The sequence below is a fragment of the Rhea pennata genome, unplaced genomic scaffold (genome assembly GCF_028389875.1).
Source record: "Rhea pennata isolate bPtePen1 unplaced genomic scaffold, bPtePen1.pri scaffold_32, whole genome shotgun sequence".
Classification (NCBI taxonomy): domain Eukaryota; kingdom Metazoa; phylum Chordata; class Aves; order Rheiformes; family Rheidae; genus Rhea; species Rhea pennata.
Window position 1 is genome coordinate 3,120,064 of NW_026907679.1, and position 25,574 is coordinate 3,145,637.

Consider the following 25,574-nt stretch of genomic DNA (forward strand, 5'->3'; position numbering starts at 1 on the left):
CTCGGTTAACCATGCAAGACTTGAAGAAAATTATAGGGAGAGATGAGGATCATCAGGATTTTTGCATTTTATTGAGCCCCAGGGTATATTTGGTACTCAGTCCTACCTGCTGTTGAGCGCTGTTTCTCTCCTCCATCTTGACTGTTCAGCACTCATTGGTGCCTCAAAACATGACCCCCCTCACTTATAGCATGAGGAACAGGGAGCTCCAGAAGGCACTGAGGAAACTTATTCGGCTGGTACTAGTTCAGCAGCAATGAGCTGCCCATCTCTCCTCACAAATGATTTCCTGTTTTTCTCAAGCAGCTCTTGTGCTTTGGGAGTTCTGTCTGTGATAGTCATGTTTGTGCACAAATATTTGAATTGATGACGCTTCTCCAGAAGCACAAATCCCCTCTGTGTGACCCAGAGGCCTTCTGTAAATCTGCCTATCACCATGTCAGAGCTGGCCTCCCAGGTAGCGTCTCTGTAATAAAAGGGGATCTCCTTACTACTGTGCCTGAAGGCTGGGCTCTTCTTCCCAACTGGAGCCAAGAATGTGCTCAGGGAATTTCACATGAAAAGGTCCTGTTGCCATACCTGGGATTCCAACGAACTAAGGGGCATCAGCTTGTCAAGTGATGTGTGTGGGAAGAGGGCTGGAAGCAGAAGCCCTGTTGTCCCAAAATCTGGGTTCTGGTACCCGGTGTGCAAGCAACCAATAGACACACAGGGTTGAGATATTTGTTTATTTCATTTCTGCACAGAGATGGGGGCTAGGTGGTAAATCCACAAAGCTAGCACACCTTCTCCCCCTCTCATTCTTCATTTATACACACTTTTCAGGGAGTGAAAAAAGATTTTTATACAAATCTTTCTATTGGTTACAGTTTCATTACCTCAGGTTATCGCTCTGCGCTTGCGCTTTCACAATCTTGTTAATTAGCATAGGAAGCGAAGAAGAGGCAGTAACATCATTCTCATGTCATTTCCATCTCATTCTTTATTTAGTGATGTGAAATTTAATAGGTTAATAAGCCTTAATGAACCTACGGTCACTTCTGGGGTATTCTGCTGTTTTTGTCTTACCTACCCTTAAGTTTATTTACAAAAGAGAAACCAGGAAAAACAGAGCAGAAAACAAGCAAGTCGGAGCCGCCAGCTGTAATTTGCCTGGCTAGAGGCCAGCACCCAGCTGTGCATGCCGTGTTCAGCCTCTGCGGGACTGTGCCCTGTGGGCAAGGGCACCGCCTGCGAGGGTGTCAGCCTCAGCCCCGGCTCACCTTCCCGTAGGGAGCAGTGAGCCTTGGGCTGCCTGTGAGCTGGGGTGCCCAGCGTGAGGGGGTGTCCCTGCGCCGTGGAAGCTTTACACAGCTCTCTCCCGCAGAGCAGGGGGCTGGAGCTGCCTCCTGCCGCGTCCTTCAGCTTTTTCTCCCCCTCTCTGATGTGCCCGTCCACTGTGCTGCTGGTGCAGCCCTGTCCATCTCCTCCTGGCCTCCGCCAGGAGCCCTGTGCCTGGAGGTTTGCTCTGTCCCCCACCCCCTGGAAAAGACCCACTTGCTCTTTACAACAGAACAACCTAGGACGTGCCCCGCTGCGTGCTGCAGTTGCTAGGGCAGCGATGACGTGCAGAAGCTGTCCCTGTTAGCTGGCTCGCTTGTCTGATGACAGCACAGAGGCAATCGGTGACGTGTGGCCGATGTCACTGCCGGCTGATTGTGACCTGCCCCTTGGTGGCAGGGGGCCAGCAGCCCCTCCCAAGGCCCCGGGTTATTGCGCAACCCTGCGTGGTGCTGTGCTAGCCTGCTCCCTGTTGGGCACGGTCGTCTTCTCCTGAGGTACCCTGTGTACCCCAAGGGCGCTGACGATGTCTTGTGCCTGGGTGAGAAGGTCCAAGCACTGCTCAGAACTCGGGGAAGTAGCTGCTTACGTCCCCGACCTCATTTTATCTGAGGACTTGAGGCACGAAGCCCGTTGCGTTCAGAATTTTCATGGAGTACTGCTCTTTGCGGACGTCTCAGGTGGGTCCAAGGCTTGTGAAGGGTGGGGGTTGAGAAGAAGTCAGAGACACGAGGCATTGGGGCTTTCTGGGCCTTTGGGAGCCCCGGTGCCACCTCTGGTGTAGAATGCATCAGAGGAGGCCTCTTTGCTGCTGCCATCTTCCACTTTGGGGGAAGTAGAGCTCAGAGGTGGCTGACGTCAGGAGGAACAAGGGGCTCCAAAAGAGGGGAGGCCTGGAAGAGGCCGGGATTTGGCTAGTTGGGCTCAGCAGAGGTACCCAGTGCTAGGCACTCCTCCACGGGCTGCAAGAGCGCATGGGCCAGGGGCCCCTGCTCCAGGCTGTGTGGTGTGGGAGAAGGCACGCTGCCGGGAGCAGTGGCCAATGCGAGAGTGGTGGTTTCTCTTGGGTGGTGCAGGCTTGTTGTCACAAGCCAGGTCAGGGCACGATGTAATGCGCACGCTCTCTGAGGTGGGAGCGTGAAGCTGGTGGCCAGGTAGGCACCTGCTGATTCCTCTGTGCCTGTTTGTGCCTCTTTGAGGTTTCACTGCTCTGACAGAGAAGTTTAGCCAGAGCGTCAGCCTCGAGCGGGGTGCGGACGAGCTAACGCAAACGCTCAATGACTACATGGGCGACATTGTGGAGGGTAAGTGCCGTTCTGCAGGACTGTCTGGGACGGTGCCATGAGGCTGCTCTTTGGGAGAGCAGAGAGGTGCGCTAGGCAGCCTCCTTGCGCGTGCTGGGGGTTTCTGTGGGCGCCGAGGGCCACCGAGAGCAGGTGGGCTCTTGTGATGGGGGACACTGGTGCTGAGAAATGGGTGTGTTATCTTCACTAGCTCCTTTGGGCAGTGCCCAGTACCGTAGGCACCAGTGCTGTGGTGCCTGTGAGCAGTGTAGAGGCGGGGCTGGAGCTGTGCTTTCCTGAATGGTACCCCACCAGGCACCACTGCCCTTGTGCTGCTCGGGCAGCAGAGTGGCTGCTTCCGTGGCTTGCTTGAAGAAGGTGCAGAGGCAACTCTTCTCTTGCTTTCTTTCGCCTGCAGAGCTGCTGGGCTTTGGAGGAGACATCTTGAAGTTTGCAGGTATGTCTTTCTAAATGAAACTTCTCTCTGTCTGCTGCCACTGCAGAGGCGTGCTAGGGGAGAGGACAGAGTGAGCTGTGAGCTGGCAAAGCCCAGAGGGGAGGCTCTGTTGGCACGCAGGTGCTCCTGGGGAGCTGCCACCGCGGTGCCCAAGTGGGAAGCTGCAGTGGGACAGGGCTGGTGTGGAGGTGTTGGGGAGGCAGCCTGGGAGCTTGGGGGTTGAGGCAGCATGGTAGGAAGGAGGGGATGAGAGAGGCCTCTCACCTCTGCCCTGAGTGGGATCGGCTGCGGGGTGCCAGTGTTCCTGTAGCCACACTGTGCACCTTCATCCTCTGTGGCTGCTGTTGTAGCTGGCCTGGGGGAGGGGAAGGCATCCCTGTGCCAGAGAGCTGTAGTTGAGGAGGAGGCCTTCCGACGAGTGCATCTTCCTCAGCACGCCTGCCGGTTCCTGCTGTCCGTACAGGGGGTGCAGCTCAGGGAGCGTCAGGTCTCACGAGAGCCTTCCCCCGTTCCCCTGCTTTCTGCAGGGGATGCTGTACTGGTGCTGTGGAGAGTGAGGGAAACACAGCTGAGAGACACCATCAGCCTGGTGCTGCAGTGCTGCCGGCAAATCCAGGAGAAGTACAGCGTCCGTGACACAGACGTGGGTCTGAAGCTCCGACTGAAGATAGGTACGGGGTGTGCTGGATTAGCTCTGCCGTGTGTGGCTCCATGGCCCTGTGCAGCGCCACAGGGTGCTTTTCCGCCTGGGGGAGAGGTGGTGATCCCTCGTGGGGCCAGTGGAAACCTTCTGCCTGGAAGGCTGTTGTGTGCTCTCAGGCAGCCGCTTATAAGCTGCCTGCACGCACCCTGAGCAGACGGCCAGCAAAGGTGCTGGTGTGCTGGGCCTCTGGGGTGCTGTGGCTGTGAAGACTTTGTCAGTGTCAGCTTCACGTGCCTCTTTCTAGGCACCCGTTTCAGGCCCCTCTGTTGGCAGGCCCCACTTTGTACCCCCTCCCCCATCGACACTCCAGCTGGACTCCGTAATGAAGGATGGGTGCCTCCAGCTGAAGCAGCTGAGAAGAGGAGCCTGTCTCCAGGGTTGAGCTTGAAACGGAGCCTGTGGAGAGTTGCCGCTGCGGGCGGCTGCGGAGGTGCAAGTGCTCTGCGCCTCAGTCGTGCTTGTCTCTCCCCAGGGATCTCTGCAGGGCACATGTCGCTGCTGACTGTGGGAGACCGCAAGGAGCAGCACTTCCTCATCCTTGGCAAGGCCGTGGGTGAAGTCTGGCAGGCGCAAAACCTTGCAAGTGCAAGTGATATTATCCTGTCAGCCAGCTGCTGGGAGCTCTGTAACCAGAGCCAGGTGAAGAGCAAGAGAGTGAAAGGCAAAGGAGCTGTGAAGGTGGGTGAGATGGCCTCTAGAGCTGTTTGGAGCACCTGGAGCTGGGGGTGAGGGAGGAAGGTGTGCGAAGGCTGAGGAGATGGGCGTTGTGGGGGTCGTAGCTGTAAAGCGGAGGTGGAGAGCTGTAGCTGTTGCCCTTCCAGCTGAGGGTTAGCTGTGGATTGTGCTTGCTGGGTTTGCGGTGGGGTCAGGAGGGAGTGTCAGGGTTTGGCCCTGCTGGGGTTGTGGCGGTGTTCTGCAGACGTCGGGGGTGCGTGGCTGATGGCTGTGCGGCTTGTGTGCTGCTGATGCCAGCGTTTGTCCCAGTGCAAATCCAGCAAGGTGGCTTTGCTACACGGGGATCTCCTCCTCTTCTCTGGGAAGCGAGGGCGGGATGGAGGGAGGATAGGACGCGTGCCCTGGGACTCCTGGGGAGGCCGATGGCAGTGCTTCTGCTGCGTGTGCCTCCAGGTTACAGGCATGCAGCGGATGTCTGTGTCGGAGCGCGAAGACCTTTTCTCCAAGTTCACGCGAGCCCAGCTGAACTGCCGTTCTCCGGAAATGCCAGGTGAGTGCCCTGGCTTTGCCTTGTTCTGTGCCTGCCCAGAAAGATGGGGACTGGCTTGCGGAGGGGCTGCTGGGGCCTGGCCTCTGCCCTCTCCCCCTTGCAGTTAGTTAGTGGTTGTGCTTGGGGCGCAGCTGCGCTGCAGCAGAGGCACTGGCTGCTTCCTGCTGCTTCCAGGGGACTGCTGTGGCTGAGCACCTGCAAGAGGAACACACGGGCAAAGGGTGGAGGATCTTGCTCCCCGAGTTGCAGTGCCAGCCCCTGCTTTGTGAGGCCCCCGTAGCCAGGCTCGTAGCGCCCTGCTGCCAGTGACCGCGTGTGTTTTCCTTGCGTAGGTGTCCTGAGGCCTGCGGTTACCTTGGCCCCTCATCGTGCTCAGGGGAAGGTGCTGAGGAAGTACATCCCAGCCAGTGTCCTGCGCAAGGTATGGCCACGAGTGCTGGGAGGTGCCTTTTGGGGGAGAGGGAGGGGAGAAGGAGATGTGTGTTGCAGAGCGGCAGTTCTCCAGGCAGCAGGTAAGGCAAAGAAAATGCCCCCGTATGCAAAAACCTGGGAAAGGAGTGCTGCAGGGGCCAGAAACCTGCCAACTGTGTGCTCCTGCAGAGAGCGCCGGGGGTGAGGGTGGGGTGGATTGCCCTCTGCATTTTCCACTGGTGTTGTTCTGGCCATGGCCCGGGGGTAAGAGAGAGATTCCTCCAGAGCGGTGACAGCGTTGCTGAGGGTGGCCCCTTGTGTCCATCCATGCCCAGTGCCGCATTGCACCGTTGCGTATCTGCCTTGCGCAGGCTGACACCTGCTTTGCACTGCGAGGAGGCTTTCTGCATTCCTCTGAGAGCGCCCGCTGCTGCCGCTCTGTGCGCTCTGCCTTGGTATCTGCTGCAGGCAGGAAGCGCCCAGGGCGAGCTGGCTGGTGGAGGTGGCCCACTGCTGTCTTCCAGATTGACGACAGACAGCCCCTGGCGAGCCTATCCGAGCTGCGGCCGGTCACCTGCCTCTTTGTGAAGCTGCAGTTTGCTGCCAAGGTCAACCTAACGCAAATCTGCAAGGCTATCCAGGACAGCAGCGTGCTGATTTCGGAGATCCTCCGTCCTCACAAGGGCGAAATCAACAAAATCTCCATGTTTGATAAGGTGAGCGTGGAGGAGCAGTGCCCCCGCGCACGAGGGCGAGGGTGGTGGTGGAGAGGAGGGAAGCGGCTCTGTCTCTCGCGCGGTGGGGAGAGGAGAAGCAGCTCTGCCTCGGCGTTGGGAGCGGTACCCTGTGTCCTGGGGCTGCCCTGAAGCTCTGCTGCGGTCGGCGGAGGCTGGAGTCTCAGGGCGGGAAGGGTTTGGTGCAGGCGTTGCGGCAAGGTGTGCTGTCTCTGTCCTCGGCAGGGCTGCACGCTGCTGTGTGTGTTTGGCCTCCCTGGAGGAAAGCTGCCCTGCGAGAGCGTTTGCGCCTTGGAAAGCGCGATTAAAATCTCCACCGCCTGCTCCGGGAGGCTGGGGAAAATCGAGTGAGTGGGGAGGCATGCTGCCTGGGACGGCCTGGGGCGGGGGGTGCGGAGGGGTGCCAGAGCGCCTGGCTGCTCTGCACACGCAGCCCGCTCAAGCTGGCATGTCCGCTGCCGGGCTCTGCCAGTCCCCGAGGCCTGTGCTGCCGGGGCAGACGGCAGAGCGCGGGGACGTGGGGAAGGGGCGGCGGTGGGCAGGCAGGACTGCGCACGGGCGCTGCTGATCCCTGCTGCTCTGCCTGCGCCTCAGGGCAGTGTCCGTGGGGGTCACCAGCGGGACGGCGTTCTGCGGAGTCGTCGGCCACCGCGTCAGGCACGAGTACACAGGTACGAGGTGTCCGTCTGCGGAGCGGGTGCCCGGGCCGCGTCTCTGATGGGAAGAGGCAGAGTGTCGGGGAAGAAGCTGTGGGCCCTGGGCGCCGGGCCAGGACGAGGGCTTGGCCTGCGGCAGCACGTCGGGACTGGCGGAGGCGGGGCGGGTCCTGCCGTACGACGGGGGACGGGCTGTGAGCCTCCTTGTTGCTCTCGCTCGTGCTCAGCAGGGTTTTGTGCTGGCCTGTGCTGCAGGGGATGCAGCCGGCAGCCTGGAAGGGTGGTGCGGGTTGCTCTCCTGAGGACGTCAACGCGTGCTCTCTCTCTGTGGCAGTCATGGGCCAGAAGGTGAACCTGGCTGCCCGGCTGATGGAGCACTACCCGGGGCTGGTGTCCTGCGATGCGGCGACCTACGCAGCATCCCGGCTGCCCCGGTCCTACTTCAAGGAGCTGCCGAAGGCCCAGATGAAGGGGGTTGGCGATCCTGGCACTGTCTATCAGTACCTGGGGATGTCGCAGAAGCTGTGAGTGTGCTCTTTGAGCAGGCTGCCTGGGGGCGTGGAGGCACACAGGGTGCAGCCTTGGGGAAAAAGAGGAGCTGTGCAGAAAGAGGCCAAGCTGCTGCCCTCCCCAGGCCTCCCACCACTGTGGCTGAGAAGAGGGAAAGCCATAGCACGGCCGTGCTTTTTGCCTGTTCACCTTGGTGCCTGTTGCTGTTGGGAGAGTGGGAGTGATGGCGTAGGGGTGGAGAGGGCTCTCGGGAGTCTGTAGGCCCAGAGGGGCCTGTCAGCCCCTGCCCAGAGGGCCTGCAACTCTGCTTTCTGCCCTGTGCTTGCTTGCTGGCATGCAAGTGCAATGCAGTGGCAATTGTGACCCACCCAGGGGGTATTATCTCGGCTGCTTCTGAGCAGGAAGCTCTTGGAAAGCACTTTGGTCCATGTTGGTCCCCTGGGCAAGTGTGGGTGGCCGGGCCTGTCTTCTTGCTCGCTTGCTGGTGAAACTGGAGCTGTTCCTCTGGGCCAGGCTTGTAGGTTCTCTTTGGATGATGTTTTGGCCTCTGTTGCTTGCACGTTGATAGCGTGTGCTGTGCCAGTGTGGTCAGAAGCCCTTGGGCTTCCATGTGCTGGAAGTTTTCCCTGTGCTTGTTTGGTGTTTGCACTCTCTGCTGAATGAGCGTGAACTTTGGTGGTGGGAGCGTGGCCAGGCTGCCATTATGCTCAAAAGAGGAGCGGGTAGGCAAGAGTGTGTCCTCAGCTGCACGCATGACTCTCTGTCCTCCAGCTTCTGCCTCCTTCACTGACTTTTGTTTTTCTCTCCCCCTGCTAGCATATTTGGCCTGGATCTTATGGAGGAGAGGTCAGAGTACGGCCCCTTGCTCGGTAGGTGAATGCCTTGCTCTTGTGTATGCCCATTTCTTGCCCTTGGGTACCTGCTAGTACCAGCCTGGGAATGGAGATGCTTTTGCAAGGGATGGTGTTGCCTGCAGTGGCCATCAGGTTTAGGCTCATAGCTCGTTCGTAAGGTTGGAGTTGCGCCAGAAGTGGAGGTGGGAATCAGAGTGAGACGCCTAGTGCTTCCTGCCTTCCTGCACCATTAGCGTGTCAGGAGCTTTCAAGAAAGCAGTTGCTCCCAGGCTCCAGCAGGAAGGTGGGGCTGTGAGTGCCCTAAGGCAGGCCTAGCTGCAGAATTGTAGCTCTTAGGGTGGGAAGGAGCCCTGGGTGCGGGCAGGTCGCAGGTGTGGTGGAGGGAAGGTGCAGTGGCAGCAAGAGGGGAGGCTGCCCAAGGTTGTTGGCTTTTGAGCTCGCTGCAGCAGCTTGCTTTTTGTCTGCCTTCACAGGTCGCGAGGAGGAGATTGCCCTCTTTGAAAGTGCCTTGAAAGCCTACAGGACTTGTCACGAAAGCAGCATCCTAGCATTTGAGGGTGTGCTTGGCTCTGGAAAGAGCCATTTACTCACTGAGCTGGCATTTTTAGGCCAGGCTGCTGGCCACAGGTGAGTGTTTTGGAGCGCTACGTGTGGGACACTTCCCTTGCCCATCCACTGATGTTCGTGGCATCCTTGAGCCCCTCTGCTAGTGCTGCTGGCCGTTGGCCTGCAGCATCCCTGAAAAGCCTCCTGGAGCCGCTGGTATGGAGCAGCTGTACGCTCTCCTACTACGTCTCGCGGGAGCTGGAAGTGGCTTGTGGAGCCAGGGCTGTTGCTCTTGCAAACTTAGGCCAGGCAGCAAGGTCTGGCAAGAGCCCAAGCTGCGTGCTTTTCATGCAGCTGGAGAGTAAGGAGAAGAAAGATGATGGGGAGGCGGGAGTGGTGTGGTGGAGCTGCCAGAGAAAGGCTGCTTGCCCTTGGGCTTTATCCCCAAAGGCCCCTGGGGTGGCCAAGGCTTTCCGTAGTATAGGAGGCAGATGGCAAAGCTGTGGCATTCAAACACAAAGGCCCAACTTGCTCAGTCCTTGCTTCTTCAGCTGGCAAGTTGCTGTGCAGGGGGAGGTGCTGAGAGCTGTGGAGACACAGGGTGTGGTGGTGGCTCTGCCAGGGGCTTGGCAGCAATTGCCCCTCTGTGGCTTTTCCTTGTAAGACGCGGGAAAAGCTTGGCCCTCTGTGAAGCACTTGGAGGTGTGCGGAAGAAGAATCCGTCTGGGGCTGTGTGTCCAGAGCTCCCTTGCAGACAGCCCTGGATGACGTGCCTCTTCTCTGACAGTTTTGCCTTGGAAGTCTGCAGCTCTTTGCGTTGCTCTCTGAATCTCGGTCCCTTTTGCTTTTGCGTGGCAGGGTGGTGGCCGTGGAACTGACAGAGCTAAACCTGAAGCAGGTCTACTCTGCCCTCCGTATGGTGCTGGCCATGGCCCTGGGCCTGCAGGCATGTCAATCATGCAGTGCCAGACAACTTGTGCTGCAGGCAAAGCTCCAAGGGCTGATGGCAGAGAGCAGCTACTGCCTCCTCAACGACATCTTCCTCGTTAAGGTGAGAGCGAAGCCCTCTCTGGCCCTGGCAAAGGGCTGCTTGTGAGCTTTTGTAGTTTGGAGGCTCTGGTGGGGAGTCGCTTGGCTGCCTGGAGGGAAGAGCAGGGGCATATAGCGCAGGCTTCTGTTCCTGAGCGCGGTGGGCAAAAGGCACTGAAGAGCAGCTTGGAGATGGGGCTGATGACCTGTGTTGTCTCCTTGCAGCTGTGTTGGGGAGAGGGCTGATGGTGAGGCCAGGAGAGGCATTTTGCTGGGTTGGTGTTGTGTGGTGGGTAGGTGTGCTGCAAGCCCTGGAAGGCTGTTTCTCTATGACTGTGCTTTTCTGGGCAGTTTCCCCTCTCGACGGCAGTTTCCCAGATGAGTGGCACTCAAAGGCAAATGGAGCTGGAGTTGGTTTTGAAGAAAGTGCTCCAGAAGGTGAGCTCTTCTCTCCCTTGGGGGTCAGAGAAAGACACCAATGCCACAGGCGGAGGCTTCAGGAGGAGAGTGGTGGGAGCTGGCGGGAGGACGACGTACCTGAGTCCTTACCCTTCATAGCCCAAGCACCCCTGCCCATATCCCCGATACCTTTCCTCCCATAAAGTTGGTGGGAACGTGCTTGGGAGGAGCAACAAGGTTCTTTCTTCTGTCCTACTTTGCAACAGAGGCCTTAAAGTCTCAGAGAAAGTGCAAGCCAGTAAGATTCTGAATGCCTAAGTAGCTGGGGAGAGGAAAGAGGCTTCAGAGCATTCTCTCCATCTCTCTCTGTCCCTCTCTGTCTGGAGAGGGAGAGAAAGAGGCCAAAGTTGCTGCTATGGAGGCTACTTGGGAACCCATCAGAATCCCCCCAGAGCAAGCTGTTTGTTTCAGACTGTTGAAGAAGATGGCGTTGTATTTGTCATCGACAACGCCCACTGCATCGACTCTCCCTCCTGGAGTCTTATGTGGAGCGTGCTCAGGGATGTCTCAATCTTCATGGTGATGAGCTTCACTGCCAGTCACTGCAGAAGACAGAGGCTTTGCCAAGCTGCCGTAGACATCCTGAAGCTGCCAAAAACCAGTTGTGTTCGTCTGGGAGAGCTGAAGCCTTCCGCTGTAGTGCAGAAAGCCTGCCAGGCGCTTGGAGTTGTCAGCCTGCCCCAAGATCTAGAGACGTAAGTCACAGGCAGGGCCTGTGAGCTCTTGCTGAGGGCTTGAAGCTGTGCAGAGAGGCAAAGGGAATGAAGCCCTAGAAAAGGCAGTGCAGAGCTTCTAGAAGGGCCAGTGCCTCTAGCCAGTGGGACATACTGACAGTCGTGAGCTGCGAGTGGGCAGCTGCCTAGGCACAGAGCACAGGAGGTGTCCAGCCTCCTGTGTTGCACCGGAAGGCAGGAAGGAAGTGGTCCTGCACGCTGGCATGGCTCAGGGGTGGCAAAGGCATTAGTCTGCGTGGTGAGGCTTTGAGGGGTGATTCACTGGGGCAAAGGTTCTCACTGATGCCGGAGAGCATCTAGGCTGTTGGGGACACAAAGGACAAGGCTTGCTTGGGGCTCTATCTGCACTGCTTTTCCCGAGGATTCCAGCAAAGGCTGTATCTTCCGGGTGACTCAGGCCCCAAAGCCCGTGGGAGTCGTGGCCCTTTCAGAAGTGAGGTGGATCTGTGGTGAAGACGTTGGTTTCTGTGCTCTGCCCAAGTGGCTCAGCACCCACCTGACCTGCCTTTGCCTGTGTCAGTGAGTGCTGGATGTGCTCCTTTGCAGGTTGCTGACGCAAAGAAGCTACGGCATCCCCTATTACTGTGAGGAACTGTTGCGCTACCTTCTTGGCCATGACATGCTCTTGTTCCACCCACTGGGGAAGGATGAGAAACGAGAGGACAAGTGGGAGAGCCTCTTCAGTAAGCACCTTTGCGGTCGATTGCCTAGTTGCTGTGGTGCATTTTCCCCAGCGCATTCTTGCCCGAGGCTTCCCCTGTGAACTTGGCACTGTCAGCTCTTGCAGCCATAGAGATCGTGGTGTGGATCAGGTGTGGGTTTGTACAGGCCTTGCTGCTGGGACAGCCAAAGCCGAGGCAGGGGAGTTCTGGTGTCTTTGAGAGGACAAGTAAGGGTGCCATGGCAGCCAATTTCAAAGGAGGAGCAGAGCTGCTGCCTGGCACTCAGATGAGTGCTGGTCTTGTCGTGAACTCATAGGAACACAGGTGCTTCTTCTGGGCCAGTGTGGTGAGTCCTGTGGCTGGAATGTTCCTTGTGCACAGCCACAGGGCTGGATTGAGTCCGTCAGTGACACATGGTGCCAGGTGCTGTAAGGCCTGCTAGGGGTGAATGCTGAAGGGTTGAGGTTGGAGGGAGCTGAGGGATGTTGGGTGGGAGGCATTTAGAGGACCAGACAGAGGGCCTGAAGAGTTGAGTGTGTTAGCGAAAACACTTGAGGGCAAGGGAAGGCAAATGGATGCCTGGAGTCCACAATGCCTGGTCTGCTGCTTCAAGGAGAGCTCCTGCTGGGGTCAGGCTCTTCTCTATATGGGTATACGGCATTGGTGCACTTTATGTTCCTGCCGCACACCGTGTTTGTTGGTTAGAAGAAACTTCTTCATCAGCAGGTGGTCTGAGGACTCTGGCTTTTGTGAGCCCCTGCTGTCCTTCTCCTCTGCCTGATAGGCCAAAGCGTAGTTTGAAGCCTGCCTGAAGGGGTGGGAAAGAGCAATTTCTGTCCCTGAGCACAGCTGCTTACGAAGCTCCGTGTGCGGGGCGAGGGCAGGCAGGCGCAGAGCAGCCTGACCGCAGGCTGGCTTTGGGCACGCTCTGGCTAAAGAGAGAGAGAGATTAAACACAAGACCCCGGCTAGGCACAAAGCGGGGCATGCTGCTTCTGCCTCTAGCATGCCCCACGCGGGTGGATTTTCATGGGGACGTTGGAGGTGCTGCTGTGTGACCTGTGGAAAATCCCTTCTCTGGCCCTTTGAGTCGCCGCCCAAATTCTTGGGATGCCCTGGACCGCTCTACTCTCTAGCCGATGTAGGCGTGTTATTTAAGAGGCATTGGAATGTGCATGTATTTCCCTGGGCAAAAGGCAAAGAAGGTCACTTGCAAAGAAGTCTGACATCAAACCCAGCAGAGGCGAGGCACAGGCCTTGGGAACTTGAATGCCAAAGTGTGAAAGCCCCCAAAGGTGCTACTAAGTGAAGGCGGCAGTGGTAACACGACCTAGGGATGAATGCCAACCAGCTTGCCACGGCTCTGGCAGCAGCCCTGAGTGACCCCCGATTTTGCATTTGCACTGGCAAGGTGCCTGCCTCTGGGATGACAGCAACACTGCTGCCTTCTGTCTTGAGGCGTTGCCTCCCCAGTCAGGAGGTCTGGAGCCTTTGACTTGGGAGTGTTTGGGGAAACTGCCTGGCAACAGCTAATGTTAGGGAAGGGCTATGAAACAAAGGTATGCAAGGGAAGTGCTTTGCTCGTCTTAGCGAGCATGTTTGGTGCAGGCCAAGTGCATCAGGCCACCTGAGGCAGGCCTTGTTCCAGCTGAGGTGGATTTTGTAGTGTTTGCAAGCAGGAAGTCATGACATGAATTGTCTCCCTTTGCTAATCGCTTTCCCCTGCTCCCTTGTGCCGCTCAGCTTCTGTGACGGAGGCTTCAACCACCGCAGCAGCACGGAGCTCCAGCGCGGGGAAGGACCGCAGGGTGTGCACCATGAGGCCGGATGTGACCCTGCAGAACACTGTACTTCCCCCTACGTTGAAAGGTGAGGGGCTGAGCCGCGCTGCGGCAGCTGGCAGCAGTGCTGGGTGCCTATGCCAGGGCATGAGCTGGAGAGTGTGGGCCTCGGTGTGCTGCAGAGTTGAGCCTCTCCCCTCTGGGACTAAGCTGGGCAGGTTGCTTTGGTGCCATGGGATTGTCCGCAGAGAAACATGCATGTTGTCTGCTCTGAGTGGGATGGGGTGGGCAGGGGGCGGAGAAAGGAAGGTATTGGGAGCAGACTGTTCTCAGCAAGAGAAAATGCATTTCCAGGGGATATTTGTCATGGCTCCGATTGAGCTTTGAACTCGGCTTCGCACCTCATTGTTCTGTTTGTAATTTCTTCTGCTTGTGGGGGCCTCAAGGCACTGAAGCCCAACAAATCCGTCTTGCGAATCTCTCTGCCTGTTGTTTTCTGGGCTGGCCCAGAAATCGCCCCATTTCTAGGGGGTGCTGGATGGGAAGCTGTGAATGAGCATGGCTGCCCTCGAGCCGAGCCCTGGCCAAATGCGGGTGGCAGAAATGTCCCCCATGCCCAAGTGTTCTTCTTGAAGGAGCTGCTTTGTCCAAGAAGGGGAAAGTCTTGTGTGACCAAGGGAAATGCGGGGTTGTGGGGAGCTCTGAGCTGGCCTCAGCGGTGCAGGAAAAGCTCTCTGTCTGTGTGCCCTGTGGACATAAATAGAGCGCAGAGCTGGCAAGCTGCATCCCCGGACATATGCATGTGCTGGATGCTGCCCTGCCCATCCATGGTGGGGGAGCGTTCGTCTGAGCATCTCTGCTTTCCCGCATCCTTGCTTCCTGGGGGTCAAGCAGGAGCAGAGGCATCTTGAAGACACGTGCCCTGGGTTGCAGTTGTCCAAGGGGCTGGGTCCCTAGGGAAGAATCTACCCTCTCGAGTGTTGCAGCTAATGCAGGCTGTGATGGTGGGGAGGGGCAAGGGAGAGACGTGTGGCTTGCTTTTGGCAGGGATTGCGCTGGCTGAGCTGGACAGCATGAAGCCCTCGGAGCAGATGGTTCTGAAGTGTGCAGCCATCCTAGGGCCGCTGTTCAGCACAGAGCTGCTGTTCCACATCCTTCCCGGGTGGAGCAGGGCCAAGCTGAACAAGGCGCTGAATGCCCTGGTGAGATGCAACATCCTCAAGTGGCTGAATGCTGCCAAGGGGGCAGAAGAGAGCAGTGTTCCCACCGAGGGGTCAGGCACCTCTCTGGAGGAGGAGAGCGGTAAGAGGTGGTAAGGGGAGCCTGGGAGCACTGCAGGCTGCTGCTGCCACTGTCTGTGTCCCCGGTGGGGCTCCCCAGAGAATGCCCCCTGCCCGGAGGAGGTGTGTAATGCTCATGGCACCCCGGGGAGTTAGGGATGGGTTGTTAAAAGCTCTGACGAGTCCATTTCCGAGGAGCCTGTGCTTTGTGCTTTGTGCTGGAGGGCAATATTGCAGTGAGGTGTTGCGAGTCCCTCTGCTGCCCTGCCTACAAGCGTGGCTCATAGCCCATGTAGGAGAGGGAGTACGAAAGCCCGGACCTGCTGACCCAGCCTCCCGCTGTGTGCAGATGAGGGATTTAGTGTGCGTTGATCTTTATTGTCCCCTAGCGCCGGGGGAGCGTAGGAGGCTGGGAGTGTCTTGCAGAGTGGGCAGAAAGAGCTGGCTGTGTCTTGCTTCTGTGGCTGGCAGCATCCCCAGCTGCCGCCTGGGGCGCAGCTGCACAGCCTGTTGGCAGGGAGAGCAGGCCAGCAGCCCGTTGCGCTGGCCGTGCTAGTGTGAGGAAGGCAAGGTGGGCCCTTTTGCTGTCTGGCCCGGAGGCTCTGAGTGCAGGAGCGCTGGTTTCCTGCCAAGGGCCCACGCCAAGGCCTGTCTTTCATGGTGCAGCTATGGCTTGCCTGAGCTGTGGCTCCAGCTCCGGCCCCAGCTCTGGCTGATGGGAAGCCCCATTGCCTTTCAGATGCCCAGAAGTCATCCATGGAGGAGAGCAAGAGGAGGGCGAGGCTGGAGTCTGGCGTGCTGGCCTTTTGCGCCCCACTGCTGCAGGAGGCTGCGTACGAGCTGTGGCCAAAGGGACAGAGGGTGGCCCTGCACCACAAGTGTGCGGCCTTCCTGGAGAGGCGCGCGCACAAGTGCCAGTGCTGCGGGGGAGGCGATTTTGTTGCCTTCCACCGCTTGGCCCTCGGCAGCACGCAGGAGGCCGAGAGCGGAGAAGAGCATGGCAGCGACTGCTCCTGGCGCAACTGGGAGGCCTCCCTGGCGACCAGCGAGGAGATGAAGTTGGACGAGCTCCCCGCCTCTACGGGTATGCCGTGTGCCCTGCTCTGGAGCCTGGGTCCTGCCCACTCCTACCGCACACTTGTTTCACACAAGCGTGGGGATGCTTCCAGTGCAAGGCGGATAATGTTGTAGGACTAGTTCATTTCTCCACTGAGCACAGCTCCACAATGAGAGCGATGATGTGTCCACAGCGTAGCGCCTTTCTCCCCTTGCGTGTCCACCTGCATTTTCCCAGAATTACGGGAGGGCAGCCCATCCCCCGGCAGAGGTGCACGCGTGGCTCAGCAGGCTGAGGTGTATTAGCTAGTGTGTCTAGTACACTTGGTGAAGCTAGGTTAAATCTGGAGTTGAGCCCCACAGTGAAGGCAGATGTCAGGGAAGGAGCTGGAGAGGGAGCTGCCGCCAGGGCCTTTGGCTCTGCTCTTCCTCCCTTGGTGCTACAGAATGGCAAGAAGCAGCTCTATGGCATGTGCAGTGAGGAGGTGTTTAATGGCATGCTTTCTTTGCAGATGCTTCAAGTGGTGTACTGAAAGAGAAGAGCTGCTTGGAGGAGATTTTTCGGTGAGGAGCCAAGGTTTTGAAGATGATTTTGGGGGGCAGTGGGGTGAGGGTGTGCAGAGGAGATAAGCGGAGTTCCCCGCTTGGGCTGCCCGTTGTGAGTCTAGCATTGGCGAGATCAGGCCTGTGAGAGGCAGCTGGGTTGAGATGGCCATGGGGATGCGTATCTTTGGGGAAGCCGGTGGGATCCCAGTGCTGATGGTGGTTTGGAGTGGAGCAGCCCTGGCTTTCTAGCTGTTAGAGAGCAGTGTTGCAAGCGGTGCAGGGGCAAAGCAGCCCCTGGAGGCAGGGTGGCTTGTGGAAGGGGACAGAAATGCCAGCTGGTCTCTCTGCCTGCCTAAAAGAGCAGTGCTCCTCCAGAGCCGGGGCAGCAAAGGCGCCAACAGGACCAGTGCTCCTGCTGCTTTGTTACAACTGTGGCCAACGGAATGGCTTGCCATTGCTGAAAAGGGGAGCTGTTGCTTCTCATGCCGGTTCTGCCCTGCCTGAGGCCCCAGGGCTCCTCAGAGTGCCCAGCATTTACTGGTCAATGTGCCCACAGTGTCAGGGAACAAATCTTGCCAAAGCGTGCTGTGTGAGTGAGTTGTCCTGGCTTTGCTTGCCATGCAGGGAGAGCCAAAGGTCTTGAGGGAGGAGAGAAGGCGAGAGCGGAAGGGAGGAAAGAGCACAGGGGGAAGTCATAGCAATGATGGGGGGCTGCAGCCCACTCTGGAGTCAGTGGCGTCAGTTGTAAGCTGTGAGGGCCCAGGGAACTCTGGGTGCAGGTAACTGTTGTGTGGGGTAGAAAGAAGGACTGAGCGAGCTCCCTCAGCACGCCTGGGAAGGCTGTGCAACCCACGGCTCCCGTGCGGTGCCTTCGTGTGTGTGGCCTCGTGCTGTGCTAGAACCTGTCTTTAACGTACGCTGAAGGAGCGGTGTTGGTGACGCTGGTGTGTGCTTTGGTGTCTTCTTTCTCCGTGATCTTGTCTCCAGAGCGGCAAAGCGGTTTCTGGCTAAGACCGAATGGATGCCCAAGGTGCCCAGCAAGACCCACTGGACGCAGGGTGTGAAGTGTTCCTGCAGCTGCAAGGCCATTGTGGACTTGGTGCTTGTGCCCTTGGCTCAGCACTACATGGCAGTGGGCAATGAAGCCAGAGCCTTTTATTATCTGCTGGAGGGTGCGGCTGCCTACTTGCACGTCTCCGACAACTACCTGGTGAGTTGCCGTGCTTGCCAGAGCCCACTGCCCGTGGAGTCCTCTCAAGTGCCTTGCCCTGGGCAAGCCCATTTCCCCACTGCAATAGGGCCTGCCTGGGGGCCTGCCTTTGTGGGGACTCGGGGATGAATTGGTGGGAGGGAGACCCAGCATTTGCCTCCTGTTTGCCTCTCCTGTGGCAAGGGAGACAGGGCCGTGAAGCAGCCCCTTGGTGCAAGGTGCACCTCCCAGGAGGTGGTGCAAAGGAGTGCTTGTGTGCGTGGTGTGAGAGGCAGCGTGACTGTGCTTGGGTGGGCATCACCAGGGGCAGATGCAGGTGAGGCACCTGGGAGTGCTGGGGCTGGGGACAGGCTTGGCAGCGATGCTCAGCTGCTCTCTGTGTGCTTGTTCAAAGGCCTTCCGGAACCTGCAGAAAGCAGAAGTGCTGAGGACCTTGGTGGCTAAGAAGGGAAACGCGCTTGCTTGCTTTGAAGAAGCCACTTTGCTGAGCCTCAAAGGAGAGGTAAGGTGACAGGGTGGTTTTGGTGGGCTCCCCCGGTGGGTGGAGTTGAATGCTTTCCTGTGGGGTAGGGTGGGGTGGGGCAGGCTCTCCCTGGCCCACCTAACTGTGGCTGCTCTCAGCCTGCTTTCCTGGGGCCCCTTTGCCTCCTGGCCAAAACCAGCTGAGGTCCTGGCCTTGATTCCGACAGAGACATGCTATTGGTTATGTGCTGAATCGGAGCCCTCTGGGAGCCTTCCCAGTATCCCTGTTCTTAGCGTTCCCAGTAGCTGGGAGGCTCAGGACTCCCAGCTGTGCCTGGGGCTGCTTGATGCACTGGGGATGAGCTTTTGTGCCAAACGGGACAGCCTTGAAAGCCCTTTTGCTGTGCAGGTCTGCTACCGTATGGGACAAACGGAGCTGGCGAAGACAACGATCAGGAAGGCATTGAGCCTGCTGAAGAGGAAATTCCCCATGACCTCCACTGGTGCTGCCTTGCAGCTTGTGCTGGAAAAGTCAGAGCATGCCTCTCACAAGAAGAACAGAGACTCCTCCGTTCCTCAGGAGGCAGGGTAGGAAGCAGAAGGGAAAGCAAAGGCTCTTCTAGGCAGAGGGAAAGCTGCTGAGGGAGCTGGAGGCTAATGGGTGGAGCAGCTGTGGGTTGTATTGGGCAGCTACTGGGGTGTTGGCATGGGAGATGGTGTTGGTGAGAGCAGGGAGGTGTTAGTGGGGAGCAGAGTGTGGGGAGGGGAAGGGAGTGTGCTGGCAGGAGCAGGAGGTGGGCCTGTCGGCGTAAGCGCAGGTGAGCTGTGAGAGGGAGGAAGCTCAGAGGCTGTAGCCAGGCGCAGGCCTCCCGTGCAAGGCCCCTTTTCCTCCCGGTGGCCAGCTTTGCTTGGCCTGCCTACACTGTAGTGCCAAGCACCATCTTTAGCAGTCATATTTCCTGGGTGGTGCTCCTTGGTTCTGCCGCTTGTATCGCTGCGGCCGTGCCTGTGTCAGCTGCCCTTCTGCAAGGAGGTGCAGCCGTCTCCTCCATCCCCCTGCTTCCCCCGCCCCGTGGGACTGGGCACAGTGCGCCTAGTGGCTGTGGCCCAGCAGTTTCCCTTGTGTGGCAGGAGGCAGAGGCTCCCCTGGCTGTTCCGGCAAAGCCACTGCCTGTCCTTACTGCGGCAGCTCTTCAGCCTGGAGAGCGCCGCCGGCAGTCGGAGGCTCTCCCGCCTGGCAGCACTCATGAAGGTGAACACGGCCGAGGAGTCTGAGGATGCGAGTCACGTGAGTGCCTTCTCTCTGCAGCAGCAGACCCGTCCCTGACGCGGCTCCTTTTCCCTGGCCTGGCAAGAGTACCAGCAGGGCCTGCCCCCGGCAAGAAGAGCCCAAAGATGTGCGTGTGCCTGCCCTTTTCCGGATGAACTTCCAGAGGGTGTGGGTTGCTGCTGCTTTGGGTAGTCCCTCGCGTTGGATTTGTGTCCTAATTGTGAGCATGGAGGTGGTTCTGGCTGTAAGGCAGCACCACTGTGTGTATTCTGTAGTTTCCTCGTAGCTCTTGATAATGCTGGTGTGCAAGGCCGGGGGCCCCTGTCTTGGCACGGCTGCAGTTAGCAGTTGCAGGAGGAAGAAGAGTTGGTCGTATGGGTGCGCGCTGTGAGAGTGGAAGAGAGAAGGTGGCAGCTGGGTTGTGGCCTGTCCCCTCCAGGCCAGGGAATTTCCCTGGAGAGACAGAGTCGTGTGCATTGTCGTGTTTGGACCCTTCTAGGTCCTCTTGTCCTACCTGGAATATGCGCTGTGCTGCCAGAACCTGGGCTGCCGGGAAGAGTGGCTGCAATACGGGCGGGTGGCCGTGCAGCTTAGCGCTGATGTGCAGCTCTTTGGAGGAGGGGTATTAAACACAGCCAGCTTTGCCCAGGCCCTGTCCCATCTGACCCTCAGCCTGGGAAATCTGCCTCTGTCCGTCGACGTAGGTAGGTACTGCCCCCGCCGCCTGCAAGAAGGCATCTCTGCCGAGAGAGCCGGTGCAAGTCTGCTTGTCCTCTTCCCAGGCTATCGTGCTGAGAGGCTCTGCATGGAGCTGCAGAAGCCTGACCTGGGCTACATGGTTCTCAGGACCCTCTTCACGGCACTCTTTCTGCAGATGAGGTAATCCCGGTGCTGGAGAGAGTCGGGGTTGCGCAGTGTCAGGGGTCAGGGACCTTTGGGTGAGAACAGGCCTGCTGGAGAAAGTGGGACAGAGTTGGGAGGAAGAGCAAAGAAGGGAAAACGAGGGAGAGAGAGGTGCTGGGAAGGGGAGTGGGAAGTGTCTGGAGGTGCTGCCTGGGCTCCCAGCCCGTGGAGAGGCTCCCTGGAGGCTCGTTGTGTTCCTCCCCAGGTACCCGGAATGTGAGGCAGTGCTGCGCAGGCTAGAGGAGCAGGTGTCTGGAGCAGATGAGATCGTTGGGCAGGCATGCTTCTGCTGCTGCTGCTTAGACCTCTTGCTTGATGCTGGTAAGTGCTCAGTGAGGAGGGCCCCTGAGAGCCTGTTTGCTGGGCAGGCAAGGCTGCACCCCTGGAGCTGTGGGCCAGAGCTGGGGACTTTGTGCAAGGTGTAAACAGGCAGAGCCCTCCCAGCACAAGCAGAAGTGCACCGTCAGTACAAGACTTCCAGAGACTAGAGTAGACAATACAAGAGTTCTGCCAGGTTTCCCTGTCCTCTGGAAACACGGAAACAGTTGTGCTGGCCAAAGCAGTTTTTCTCCTGGTAGAACAATGACCCCAGAGCCCCCAGCAATCCTTATATTTCCTCCACAGAGCTTTCCGCTGTGCGCATTTCTCTCTTTGCCTGCATCCTCGTCATTTTTTTCCCCTTTTGCGTTTCTAACATGGGAGCCAAGAGTAATTTGACAGTGCTTTTAGTTATGCTCTTTCCTAGCTGTGTTTTGAGATTGCCCCTTCTGAAAGCTCTTCTCCGCCTCACTGTGCTCTGGCTCCCCAGGAAGCAGGGCTAGCAGCGCTGGCATGTGCCTGAGCAGGAGGCACCTAAGAGCCTGTGCTCTGGGGTCGCTGTCCTTGCTGCTCAGTGGCAGCGTGCCTTTGTGCAGTGCTAGAAAGCTGCAGATTTTTCAAGGGCAAGGCATGGTGTCAGGGGAGCTGGGAGTTCTCTTGTTTCCTTCCTGATGTTCTCTGCCCTTGCGTTCAAGGGCAGTTCTGTGCACTTGAACAGCCCTGAGCAGCTAGGGTAGAAGTGCAGCCCTTGCCTGCTTCCTGTGAGGTTTGTTGCTCTGTGAGTGCTTTGCCTGCCAAGAACTTTGCCAGCTGTGCTGGAGCTTTCTGCTGCTCTGAATGCCTGAGGCACGGTGAGGCCAGGGAGGGAGGTGCTGCTTCGCTGCTTCTCTGAGAGACATTTGTATTGCAGGGTGGCAGTATAAGTCCTTTGAAGAGTGCAGGAGATTCGTGGAGCAGAACGAAGCCAACTGCCTTCTCCAGGCGCAGAGCAGCATCCTGCTTGGACTGTATTCGTCCCTGGCTCTTTGGTAAGTTGGAGACTTGCTTTGAGTGGGGAGAGGCCCAGGCAGTGGCTGTGGCCGGGAAAGGGGGAGCTCTGCGTTTATCACATGCCCCCATCCCATGTCCACCAAGGCGGCTGCTTCTGGAGCACGGTGGTGAAAGGGGCCGGGGGGCCACGCAGGATGAACAAGCTGGCAAGGAGGCCCAGGTTGTGCTGCTGTGGAGGCCTGCCAGGGAAGGATGCCTTGGCAGCATTCAGCCACAGCCTTCCTTTTCCCCTTGAATGTTGGGGGGGGGGACTGGTGTGGCTCTCTCTCAGCGCAGGAAAGCGATGCAGGCTGAATGGTGCCTAAGTGCAAGAGCTTGGCTCGGAGAGGGCACGAGGGCCTGGAGCAATGCTGTGTTTGTGGGAGAAGGCAGCCATTGTCCCAGTCTCCTGCCTAGCATGGCTTGTTTCTCCTGGGTGCCTGCAAGGGACTGGGTTCCAGTCCTTGCAGTTTCCCTGTGATCTCGCTCATCACTGTGGGGGAGTGCTGAGTGCCGCTGGCTCACAAACAGACACGCGTGCGTACACGTTTATAAGCAGGTCAAGCAAACTGGAGGGAAGGGGAGCGGAGAGGACCCTGTTGGGAGGGACAGCAGTAGATTCCTGCTCAGCTGTGATGTAGCAGGGAGACGAGAACACCAAGTTCACGCGGAGAGAAGGAATTGAGCTACTGCTGCCTGATTACAATACAGTGCTCTCAGGGATGCTTATCAGGAGCAGCTACAACATGCTGCGGTTCAGCCCCCCAGCCCCCCAGTACGCCCCCAGTAGCTTCCTTGTCCTAGAGGATGCATTGCCTCTGGAAGCCAGGTTGGGGCTGGAGCCTATGGCCTAGGAGACCTCTTGGTTACTTGCTCATCTCTACAAAATGTGCCTGAGTGTGTGTTTGTCTCTGTTTCCTTTTTTCCTCTGGACAATGTAGGTTTGCAAGGCTTGGGCAGTGGGACAACTTCCAGAAGCCCTTTGAAAAGGCCAAGAGGCTGCTGAAGAGCACTGGCGCCTGCCTTGTGGCCAGCCAAGCGTGCAGCCGGCTCCTGGAGTGCCATAGCCTGGTGCTGAAAAAGGACATGGAGCACGGCTCGTGGAGGGCCCGTGAGAGCTGCCGCAGGGCTCTAAGGGTAAGGGATGTGGAGGAAGGGGAGGGGCATGCTGCAAGGGCCCTCTGGGGAAAGCTGTGTTGCTAGCAGCAGTGGGTTGACCTGTGCAGGTAGAAGCAGCCACGACAGGATGGAGTCAGGGTAGTGCCAGAGGGTAGTGGCTTAGGGATCAACATGGCTAAAGACTCCTGTAACAGAGGTGTCAGCAGGAGGGGGACGAGAAGGCAGTCAGGTGAAGGCAGTCTTCCTGGGCGTGTGAGAATTCCCTTGTGGGACTGCTTGGCCCAAACAGGAGAGGAGAAGAGCCTTGCTCAGCCATGAGCTAGTGAGCCCTGCTGAAATGCCTGCTCCATAGGAGGTGTTAGGGCTCAGGAGAGATCTGTGTGGTACCTCAGCCTTGCTAGCTGTGCACTCCTCCTTTCTTTGTGGCTGGTTTTCCTCTTTGGGGATTTGGTGCCCTTCTCTGTGCCAAGCCATCGCTGGGCTCTCTGACTTGTCCTGATGTACCTCTCTGCTGTTTTCTCGGCAGCTCGCCGAAGAGGTTTTCTCTCGGTGCTCCACAAGCCCCGTCTTCTACCCCAGAGTCTACCACCTGAAAGCCTACATTTTCCTGATGCTGGGGAATGAAGAGCAGAGCCTGCTGTGCCTCAACCAGGGCCTCCAAGCCTGTGAAGACCATGGCAACCTGCTGGAGAAGACTTGGCTGGAGATGAGCACTGTAAGTTGCTCACCTGTGCCTTTGAGTTGCTTCCCGGGCAGAAGTTGAGCCTGCTGTAGCAGAAGGTGGGCCGCACTGTACTGTGGCAGGTAGCCCCGGACAGAGCCCCCCGAGAGCTTCAGGGGCATGTGCTCAAAGTCCTGTGTGAGCTGGTAGGTGCTCTTAGCCCTGCTCAAGAGGAAGGTAGAGACAGCTGTGATCTCTCTCTGCCAAGTGGGGCTGGACTGGTACGTGAGGAAGCAGTATGCCCTGCAGCTGCTCCTTTGCAGCATCTCTGCTTGGCAGAGTGGTGGTGAAGTGGAATCTTTCCATGCTCCTTAAGGCAGCTCTGGGAGGCCAGGGTCAACGTGTGCTGTGTCTGAATTGGCCTTGCCTCTCCTTCTGCTCGCTGAGGGGTTTTGGCAGCATGGCTCATTGGCTGATGGATGGAACAAGCTGCTGAGAGAGGCCTTAGTTGCCTTCCCAGGCAGAAGTCATGGCTCTGGAGGTCACGTGCTCTTCTCAGCTCTCACTGTGCCTTTTTTCCCCCCTTCCTTTAGGAGTGCTGGTTCACTGGAAAAGGCCCCCTGGGAGATTTGTGGCTGAAGACAGCCCCACATTTTCCGCACCTGAACCAAGCAAAGCCAGAGGTCTGTAGCTCCAGGTACCTGCTGAAGCTGCCAGCACTGCAAAGGGAGGATTCTTCTCCAGGAATTAAATTCTGACACTGCTAGTCCAAGCACTTCTTCTTTTCCTCCTTCCTTTAATATACTCAGCATCATTCTTCGGCCCCCTGCTTGTATTCTGCCTCGTTCTCTCCTTTCCCACAACAATGTTTGCACAACCTGAGTCAAACTGAACCAACACCTACACAATTACTAAGGTCAATACTCAAAAACCAAAAAACAAAACAGTCTGAGCATTCTGAAGAGCTTAGCATTTAGGCTTCCATCAAGTGAGGAATATGATAAATAAGGCACAAAGCGCTCCAGAGAAGGTAAAGCTCTGGGGGGTTGGTTAATTCCTGTAGTTCTATAGTAGTTCCCAAGTAGTATTCATTCTCCTGGGTAGAGGTAATGCATCGGGCCATTTCAGGCCCGTCTCTGCCCAGCTCTTTGCCAGTTTGGTTCTCCTGTTGGAGTTGCTCCTTGCTGCAGCCCCACGGGATTGGGGCTGTAGGCACAATGCAACTTCTGTTCTCTCTGCAGGCTTTATGCACAAGGGGATGTCTAGGGTTGTACCTTTGTGATGAGTTAGTAGAGCAAAATGCATGTCCTTGGTGAAACTCATGTCCTGCAGCAGGTGTTTCTTAAGAAGACACAGATGTTAGGTCCTTGGCAGAGAGAACATTTTAAAATAAAGACATAGTTTACAGCCACCAAAGTAGGGAAGTTGGTAAGAGTATTATGTACTTGTGTCCCTGACTAATTAAATAGTAGGTGTTGTTATTTTTTTAAAAAAGTAACATTCTCTGGATAAAGGCATCCTGTATAAACTCCCTGTAAGCTGCTACAGGGCCCTCCCTTAATTGGGGAGTACCTTGCTGCCGCAGTCGTCCATGATTAATAAAGAAATATAAGTGAAGCATCCACATACATGATTGCAGACCCATTAGAAGCCAAAGGACAAATTTCCTGTTCCCAGCTGGCTGAATTAAGATGCCCCATCGGTCACGGGGGAATCACAGTGTGGGCATCCACTTCTCACTGGGTGGAATCTTGGGGGAAGTCCCACTGCCCACAGCAGGGTCTACACCTTGGGGGGTGGCATTAATCTTTCATAGTTCGCACTGTTGTTCTCCCCAGAAGTCACAGCTTAAACCAATTGCAAGCCCAATCATCTGTTGATCCAGTCAGGATTCAGTCTTGCCTACAACTGCCTTGGCTTCCTTTCGATCACTCAGTTCCCGACTGTTCTACCAGCAGTGAGAGTTTCTGCAGTGCCATCTCATCTCTCATCACTCCATTCCGTCACAGCCCTGCAGTGTGGTGCCTCAAGCCGTAGGCACCCCAGAGGTTGCCCACTGGTGGGAGGCACCAGCACATGCTGCTGGGATCGGGGCTGTGCTATCCAGGAGGCCCACTCTTGCCTGCAAGCTGTGACACCTGCTGACTCATCAGCTCCCAGACTGTTACTGTTTTCACAGGTCTTGAGTAGCAGAAGAAATCCTCAGTGTCCACTGCAGAGAGAATCAGGAAATGCTGTGAAGACAGGCAAAATCAACCAGTTGTGAGAGGGGGCAGGGGGGCTCCAGCAGAGAAGGGGCCAAAGTCCTTTGTGTCTGTGCTGTTGCCCTTGGAGTGAATTTGCAGGAGCAGCAGGTG

General features: G+C 57.4%; 1 protein-coding gene across 1 annotated transcript; it reads left to right on the plus strand.

Moving 5' to 3' along the window:
- The first annotated feature begins 1,846 nt into the window (after window positions 1-1,846).
- Window positions 1,847-23,975, plus strand: LOC134154565 (adenylate cyclase type 10-like). The gene is made up of 32 exons (XM_062601239.1): window positions 1,847-2,000; window positions 2,520-2,624; window positions 3,022-3,060; window positions 3,588-3,731; window positions 4,236-4,441; window positions 4,892-4,988; window positions 5,321-5,409; window positions 5,924-6,115; window positions 6,359-6,480; window positions 6,728-6,804; window positions 7,124-7,313; window positions 8,116-8,168; window positions 8,627-8,780; window positions 9,558-9,750; window positions 10,080-10,166; window positions 10,599-10,882; window positions 11,468-11,604; window positions 13,326-13,451; window positions 14,411-14,665; window positions 15,383-15,727; window positions 16,212-16,263; window positions 17,233-17,455; window positions 17,850-17,957; window positions 18,327-18,505; window positions 19,049-19,205; window positions 19,687-19,891; window positions 19,970-20,066; window positions 20,296-20,411; window positions 21,319-21,436; window positions 22,379-22,574; window positions 23,083-23,271; window positions 23,811-23,975. Exons 1-32 carry the CDS (start codon window positions 1,847-1,849, stop codon window positions 23,973-23,975), a joined length of 4,854 nt encoding a protein of 1,617 aa, XP_062457223.1.
- Window positions 23,976-25,574: the final 1,599 nt, after the last annotated feature.